Source organism: Castor canadensis, chromosome X (genome assembly GCF_047511655.1).
Source record: "Castor canadensis chromosome X, mCasCan1.hap1v2, whole genome shotgun sequence".
NCBI lineage: Eukaryota > Metazoa > Chordata > Mammalia > Rodentia > Castoridae > Castor > Castor canadensis.
In genome coordinates, this window is record NC_133405.1 from 73,438,578 (window position 1) to 73,447,976 (window position 9,399).

The window sequence follows — 9,399 nt, forward strand, 5'->3', positions numbered from 1 at the left end:
TGTAGGAAGGAGGTGTAGTATGATTATAGGTTGGGGGAGGATAGGAGAAGGAGGTGAAGACAGGGTGAGAGAGTGGACGAGAATGGGCAGAAAGAGTAGTTGGGAGGGAGAGCAATGGATTGTAGCACAGGAAAAGGAAGGAAAGTGAAGGTGGTAAGAATAAGGATAAGAAATAGTGATGGTAAAGTTAATAATACAGAAGAAAGGAAAACAACAAAACATCTGTTACTGCACCAACTAAACGTTCATTCTGTTTAGTAAACGTTCAGGAGTTATTCCTTTAGCACCCAATTCTGCTATTGGCATACAAGCAGGAGCTCTGATGTGGTCTCACCAGGTGACTGACTGGCCTGTGAGTAGTATTTGTTTACTTCTGTCCACAGGGCAAGTTGCATTTAGGAGCTGAATTAACTCACTGCCCATTCATGCAGGGTGGTCAGAGTTGTTTTCACCAGGCAGCAGCTGTGTTACCCTACAGCTGCAACTCTGTTTGGTCACCTCTTCCCCCAGCAAAATATGACAATTCAGTTTTGAGTACTGCCCTCTGTCCCATTAGACCAGCTCTGGGGTCAGCCTCCTGCCCCACTTTGGGAGGTTGGCTTGTCACCCCACCCCACTCTCAGACTTCGTTGTTCTTCCCATGTTCATTCACTGAGAGTTGGGCACTGAGAATTCTGCTTCTTGTCCCACCTGTTCTCCTGAACAGGTTTAGCATTCCACTCCTACCTCCACTGTTGGTGTTACATTACAATCTGCTATTTAGGCTTTTCAGTTTTGTTGGGGGGGGATTCAATCTGCCCAGGGCTGCACTGGATTATGTTCCTGGGGGATGGGTAGGGGAGTCACTCATTGTGTATGATGCTCTCTTGTTCATTCTGCAGATTTATGCAAGCAGCTTTGGAGCTGGCCAGCAGGGAGAAATGGCATGCCACTTTTCTGTGTGTGGCGCAGTGTAGGGAGGCTTTCCATGGGTTAGGGGTTCAGGATGTCACAGAGTTCAATCCTGATTGATGCTCTATCCTCTGGTTCTTGAGAGAAAAAAAGAAAGAAAGAAAGAAAGGGCCAGGTTTCTTCCCCCCAGGGCAGGAAATTCCTTGCTGGCTATGCTATGCGGTATTTTTCTGGCTGTCAGGTGCAATTAAAAGATGTTTTAAGGGTCAGTCCTTGAATTTTATGTGCACCTAATGTGTTGGTGGGTTATTATCTTGGCTAGAAGCAATCATAATTACCCAGTGTACCGCCAACAACTCAAGGTGGTTTCTAGAGTCATGGAGCTTAGGATTTCTGATTCCCTACACTAAATGCCATCTTGGATCCTCTCAATAATCTTATTTTTAAAATGCACAAAAGATGTGAACAGACACTTCACCAAAGAAGATCTCAAATACATTTTAAAAAGCTGGTGTTGATATAGAGCAACAGGAACTATTCTGACATTACCAGATGCAAAATGGTATAGACATTTTGGCAGTTTCTTCAAAATCTAAACATACACTTACCATACCATCCAGTAATCATGCTCCTTAGTTTTTACCCAAATGAATACAAAATTGTGTCCACACAAACCTGCGCACAGACATTTATGGAAGCTTGATTCATAATTGTCAAAACTTGGACGCAATCAAGATGTCCTTCAGTAGGTGAATGGATAAACTATGATACATCCAGAAAGTGGAATATTATTCTTCTGTAAAAAGAAATTAGCTATCAAGCCATGCAAAGACAAGGAGGAAACTTAAATACATATTACTCAGTGAAAGAATTCAATCTGAAAGACTTACTGCATGAATCCAAATGTATGAAATTCTAGAAAAGGCAAAACTTTGGAGACAGTAAAAGAAATCAGTGATTTCCAGGGATTAGGGGAGAGGTAAAGATGAACAGGCAGAGCACAGAGGATTTCCAAGGCATTGCAATGATTTTGTATGATATTATAATGATGGATACATGTAATTTTGCTTTTGTCAAAATGCATAGAATGTACTACACAATATGAACCTTAATATGATCTACAGGCATTGGATGATGATTTATCAGTGTAGGTTTATCAATTGTAACAAATGTTATTCTGGTCTGACATGTTGATAGTAGAAGGATGGACATGTGTGGGCAGTGGATATACAGAACTATATTTTCTGCTCAGTGCTGCTATTAACCTAAAACATCTCTAAAAATAAAGTCTATTTCTAGAAAGACTAAAACATTTGCTGTTCTTACTAAAATTTAGCCATTTTTCTCCTACTATATTTTGATATAGGGGTATACTGAGTACAGCTCATGAAAGAAAGAACATGAAGATATCTGCATAAGCTGCATGGGCTGGCACGGTGGAGTGTGAGGTGGTGTTAGGATGCACAATCAAATATATAGGGTTATGAGTCCTTGAAAGGGTATTAGTAAAATTACACTTAACAGTTTCCAAGTGCTTCCCCAGATTTGCTTAAAGTTACTTCATATAGATATTGGAATGATTGAAGGAAATCCCGTCTTCAGAAATAGTGACCTTTGGGTGGGTTTTCAAAGGATACATCTTTGGAAAAACAAAGGTTGTTCAGGTGAGTTTTCAATCACTTTTACAATCTATCCAGGTATCAGAAACTTATACGAGCATAATTACTTTCTCACAAAAGTTCTCTAATTTCCCTCGTTTTCTTTTAAAATTTTCTATAATGTTAATTTAAACTCTCAGATCAGCCACTATCTTACTGTTGTTGCTGTGTGCTTAAAAAAATGGTCAGTTTCACTAAATATGCAACTATAACCTAAAAACACTCCTGTAGACTTACCACTTTTTTCAGTCTCTTTTTAATACTGGAAAAATGATTTTCCTTCCCGACATGTATATTAAGTGCCTGCCACATTCATGTATCCTTGTGCTAATGTGGGGGAAGGGAGTCTCTAATATCAACCTGAGAAAAAGTGAGCTCCATTTCACACACATATGTATATGTAAAGGAGACTCATTTTGATTATGTCATTTGAATTTTGAATGTAATGTTCTAATCATTTCCATAGCAACTCACTGTGAGTTTAGAAATGAGGATTCTAAAACAATACAGGATACAGCAATGAACATGGAAGCAACTATGAAGGGCTACATGTTTGTGTAAACAGGACTTAATGTGAGGAATGGTGGGAAATAGTGTACTACTCTGAATCTCTTTGTCGCTACAGATATTTTTATTTTTAAATACATTGAAAGACTGTTTAAATTTTAAGATAAAACAAAGCTTATTCCTGAAAAAACCATACAACTAGGTAATTTTAGATAAAGTTGCTAAAGACTGTACCTAGTTTAGGCAGGGATAAGAATATCTGTGTATGTTATGTGTAAAGGCGTGTCTCCACTTTAACATTGGCAATAATAATGGGGAAGTAAGGAGGACAAGTACTGCAATCACTCAGCCTAATCAGAAATTAGGTTTTATGTAAGTAATTTAATGTCATCATTGTTAGGGTTCCAATAGTGAATGAACCTTACTTCCATTAATGCCCAATGAGATAGTATTACTGTACCTGATATATCATATAAAAAATAATAGACTTTTTACAGCACATTTAACTAGGTTACAACAAAATATCATGGGGGCAGATATAGGAATGTGTCTGGAATATGTTTGGCTTGCTTTAGTTATTAACTCCACTTACTACTAAATTTAAAGTTGGCTATTTTAATGTAAGTGTGAACAATATCTAGGATTTCTTGCAATGCTTGAAGTACCGAAATGGCAAAATTTATCCTTGCATATAAAATGATTTAAAAATTGTTTTGAGTGTATTGGTGAGTCACTTTGGATTTTCAATGCAATCATCTATTTTATTTCAAGCCTTAGTCCTCTAGTAATTTACATTATATAGAGAAAATACCCTATCTTTATTAAGGATATTTACTGATATATTGCTATTTATTTCCAATATTTAAACCAATATTGAGTGTTGTACTCTCTTTCCAATTTATTACAGTTTTTATTCTTCTAATGAAGACTGTATTCAAAACTATTTTTCACTCCATAATCATTTATGATCATTACGTGGATATGTGGTCAGCATATACAGATCTGATACACATCTGGATCTGCTCAGTGTGCAACATAGATGCTTGTGTAAAGGGGATTAGATTAAATACTTGTAATATTTGACCTATTTTTCTGAATGATTCTGCCATTTTATTTATCTTGCCATCAATTATGCTCTAATTCACCGTGTTGCACCATACAATTAATTTGAAGGGAAGACAATAAATAAGCAATCTTTCTCAATGTAAAATCAAATGAAGTTAGGGAAATGAATGAATACAGGAATGTATATAATTAGACTATGTGGATAGTATTCTCTGTTGAGTGGTCTTAACTGATGTTTAATTTGTCATAAATGGTAAAAGACAATTATACAGAGTCATAATATACAGAAGGCCAGTCCCTTCCCATGTTCCATATGTACAATCTCCAAGGAAGTCAGGGAGAAATCAAGGAAAAAAAACTAAGTACTGTTTTTGAAAATACTTTACTTAGCACAGTAGTATTGAAATTATAGGCATTTACCCATTTTTCAGTTTGTTCACTGCTGCATGTTTCACAGTGATTTTATTTCAAAACTCATTTTAAAGTATTAACAATATCTATAGTACATTACTTTTTACATAAAGTGCACAAAATAAGACAAAGCAAATAATAATGGTAGAATATCTATTAAGTAAATAATAAAGTGTACAATTTTCATAGTGTCATCAAATACAAAATAGCTTCCACCAAAAAGATCTTGCAATGCTTATATAACATTAATTTTTGTCAGTAAAATACATTTTTCAAAATAGAACATATGAATCTCAGAATCATATAGTAAAAAACTATTCTGATTTAACACACAGTCAACGTTAAAGCAAAGATATACATTTCACCCAGCCTTGAACATTTCAGACATTTCTTTAGATACTGCATGTCTGAAATACTACTGAAAATGTCCATTTACAGAAACACAGTAAGTTATTAAGAACACTTCAATTTTTTTTACACTAAAAGACCAAAACTGGTGATGTGAACTGTAGGAATAGAAAGGCACCTAAAATCTTTATAAAGCTATATTTATATTTATGCTTTCCTAAAAAGCTAAAGTGTTAAATGTTAAAATGTAGTTCTTCTAGATGTAACAGTGTAGGAAATCATACTAGCAGTTTTATTGGGTTCTGGGCAAGTACACACAGATGATTCTAATTTACCACTCTGACTATTTTTCCTTTCATTGATATTTTCTTTAAATAACTGATTTTGAATTGAAGCCTGAAGCACATGTTTAAGAGAAATAATTATGGATGTAATTCGTTTGCTTAGCTATGAAATCAGACTTCCTTCTCGCTTTAAATTTATTCTTTATTGGATGAATTGCTTTATATCTAATAAAATGGTAGTGTAGGATTTTTCTTATATTCAATAGTTGTTTTTGGTCTAGTTTATATGGGGATACATAAATCAATGATATGAATAATAAAAAATTAAAGTTTAGTTTTCATTGTTCATTACTTAGTGACATGTTTCTGGTTTGAATTATTTGGATAATTGCCTTAATTTTTTTTTGTTTTGCAGGCTTAAACATTCACTTCACATCCATAAGAACTATGTGAAAATTTTTGTATTTTTTTGACACTTTACAAACTGGAAGGAAACAATATTAACACTAATTTTGCTCAATCTGAGCACAGACTATGTGAGATTAAACAATTTGCTACAATGTTACTTTCTCAATTAAACTCAGTGGTACTGTATGGATATAAAGCTTTCACGTTCAGAACTGGTGATTTCATTCTTTTCAGCTAATTTGGGTGCAAAAAAGAGCCCTGCAAAACTGGTCACAGTTATGGTTTTACAAATGGATGGTGTTTTTGTCATATCCAAAACTTACCAAATGGCTTACTGTATAAATGATAAAGTACTAATGTGCAGTGCTTTCCAGAAACACTCCAGTGTTTTTTTCAAACTATACTAGTATTCTGAACCCAAACTTTAATTGGGAAACAAAATAAATGGTTACAATCTCCAATGTTTTAATATTTTTTGAATTTGTTGCCTCTGAAATCATGCACTTCTAATTAAGCACTAAAATTCATGGATGGCATTGTTCATTAGAAAAATGGAGTGTTACAAAGGAATTGATGGAATATAAAAATGTTGGTATGTCTTCACTATACTGCTGGATTTTAAAGCATTGTGGCGTTCTTTTATATTTTAGTTCAATATGAAAGCATCTCTATTTGTCATAGCAAATTTGAAGTCATAAGTGGTAAGATATGAAAATCATTCCAAGTGTTCCACATTTGGAAATTATTTTAAACAGTCAGTAACATTTTAAAACCACTTATGGGTGTTAGTTCACAGGTGATAATTGTATTTACTATGATGGTATAAGCTGTAATTGATGGTAAATAGGTAATAACTGTTTACCACCTATTAACTTGCTTTTAAGAGGTGTTTAATTAAAGCAAAGTTTCTGCTGTATGTATGGTTCTTAAATTGTACCATTTGGAACATGAAAGTACAATGCATGATGTGGCTGGAAGAAAATGTGTGGTGGCCCAGATGTTACATAACAAGTAGGGTATACTCCCTCAGTAACTAAGTATGGAGCAGGCTGATAAAAGCAAGTTACATTGTCTGTATTAGGCAGAATATTCTGTTCTCCCAGTACTTTTAAGGCCATAAGGGTAATCATGTTTAGAGTCTGTCTTCTTTCATAACCCATGAGGCAAACAGTACTTTGGTTCACAATTCCGTGCAACATCATAAGGTATTCATACTTGCTGTATTCTTCACCTATGAAATGGTTGTGGAGGTACGATTCAATTTTCTTTTGCTGGTCTGCTACATCAGGAAAATCAATGAAGAATCTAGAACACATATAACGTTCCAGGGTCTTAATTTCTTCTTCACAAGCTGGTTTGAAGTCACGAACCAGCAAGTTACTATACTTCAGAAGGCCGCCACCTCTAATCTCTTCGGGGTTTCTGGTAGATATAAGCTTGTATTTCAAATGTATCATTGCCTCTTGGAAGTCTCCATACATGCTTTCAGCTACCACAACAGGACAGGATTCTTTGGTTAACTTGGCATCTTTGTTACTATAGAAATCTAACATGGAATCCAAAAGAATTTGAAAGGAATCAACACTAAATTCAAATTGTCGTCTGATCGAATTCACAAATTTTAGCTCTACATTCTTCCCTGTGTTATTTGAAAGAGAGATGAGACTCCAACGATCATATGTATTGCACACTTTGACCATCTTCTGCACATAAGCCTCTTTCATGGTCTTTAGGGTGAGCTTGTCTTTTTTTACACCTTTTGGTAAAAAATCAAGTAGACAGCCTAAAACTACATCTTTAACAACCTGAAAGTCTTGATTACTTGGAAGTTCAACACCAAAAATAATGTCCAGATCTTTATAACTGATTCCATTATGACTTGCAAGTATGTAACTTGCTGTAGAACCATTCAATCGGGTATCTTTTACAATAATTCCTTGCTTTATTAGTTGATCTTTTACGACATGAATGATATCTTTTGGTTTTACCTCCAGCGTGGGGAAATTTCCCCTTCCATGAATTGGAATTACTTCATCTAACACACGATCCAGTGTTATAACTTGATCCCAAGTGATACTGCTGGATCTGATTTCAGACATTGTGACGTCAGTAGATCAACTAGGGAATAAGCAACATATTGAGAGAAAATGTTAGCACCTAAAATATTTTATACCTAAAGCATATGAAAGAGTTAAAAATACACTTACCATCAACTATAAACCAAGTTAATACTACAAAATAAATTATCAATGTATACAATCATGTTAAGTTGAGTGATAAAAGCCACAATGATTTACCAAAATTATTAGATCCACTGGTAAATGCAAACATTTCTCAGGGATGAATTGCAGCTACAATTATTGCTGACAAAAAGTGATGGGCTTTTTCTATCTTTCTCCATGAAAACACTATAATAATAGTGATGGTGGAACAAATTTGTTCATGAGATAATCGTAGTACATAACTGAGGTTAATTGTTATGAACTTAAATTGACACTGGATAGCCTGTCTGTGTGTGTTAGGCTCAATGGACTGAATGTCATAGTGCTTCAAACCAATGTACAGCATCTCTAATCCACAAGTATAAGAACATTCTCATACACATTATTCAGTTTCATATATATTACTTCTCTCATTTTAAATATTTTTGAAGTTCTCTATTAGATTATTAATTCCTTAAGTAAGGGTAATGATCACACCTAATTTGTCACTTCTTCTGTATGCCCAGAGCCCTCTATAAAATGTTACTTGTAATAAATGTTATTTGAAATGAAATAAAGTGACAATACTAAATTTTTTTCCAAAATGAAAATAAGAATAAACAAAAGCATAAAATGCCTAAGTTTTAACAAATGTTTTCTGTACATGTGTAATATAATATGCTCAGAACATTTTATAATTGGGGTAGTGTCCGTACATTGAAATTTTATAAAATGCATAAACAGTATAAATGCAATTATATATAACTATGTAACATGTACAAGTACAGTGACTACATGGATATTCAAATGCTCTATGTCTAAGCAAATAAATCTAGGTGAGTAAATAAAGTTGACCACGGGACAATTTTAGAATTATGCATTTGTTCCTGAATTCCAAGAATGAAAACTACATAATGTTTAAGACAGATTTATGTAGATGGCATTCATATCTTGCCTATTTGGGGAGATATCACAGCAATCCAAACATTCAGAATTTGGTATTGCATATTTCCTTACTAGAACTAGAACAACATCTTTATAACAGACTTTGATAGTTCAAGTATTTTGCAAAATCCAATTAAGCAAAAAAACCAAACCTATTATTTATCTCTATATAGTATTCTCAGAAATATGAATTAAAGGCTCAATATTTATTTTTATTATGTGATAAAATGGCTCATGTAACAGGATGCTTGTTTTGTTTTAAATTGCTATTACTACAAATGTTTGTACAGTTTGATCAGCTATGTGATATCCAAATTAATCACTGAAGAAGAATGAACTGAATTGATTACACATCAGGTTTTTGGATTTTGGTAATTCATTCATCACACGAAATGATCTTCAGAGTGTATTTTGGACACTGAAAAGAGCAAGATGCTACTTGAGTTGACAGAACATGTAATAATTATTGGCAATGCTATTTAAAATTTTATTTTCCTGAATCATCACTAAATTGTTTGATGCTAACTCAAATATTCAATCTAAAAAGTAAATAGGTCATAATAATGCTAGCTTCATGTAAATTTTTTAGGAAGATAAATAATTTTACCTGATAAATATTTTTTAGACATATCACATATAAACTACATAATTTAAATTGATGATATATGATATGTACTAAAA

General features: G+C 33.7%; 1 protein-coding gene across 1 annotated transcript; it reads right to left on the reverse strand.

The window, feature by feature from the left end:
* Positions 1 to 6,498: 6,498 nt before the first annotated feature.
* Positions 6,499 to 7,671, reverse strand: Tent5d (terminal nucleotidyltransferase 5D). The gene has a single exon (XM_020176869.2). It carries the CDS (start codon positions 7,669 to 7,671, stop codon positions 6,499 to 6,501), a length of 1,173 nt encoding a protein of 390 aa, XP_020032458.1.
* Between the last annotated feature and the right edge of the window lie 1,728 nt (positions 7,672 to 9,399).

Bases quoted from the DNA above. Each gene is read 5' to 3' on its own strand.
- Tent5d (XM_020176869.2), bottom strand. From the start codon at position 7,671: ATGTCTGAAATCAGATCCAGCAGTATCACTTGGGATCAAGTTATAACA.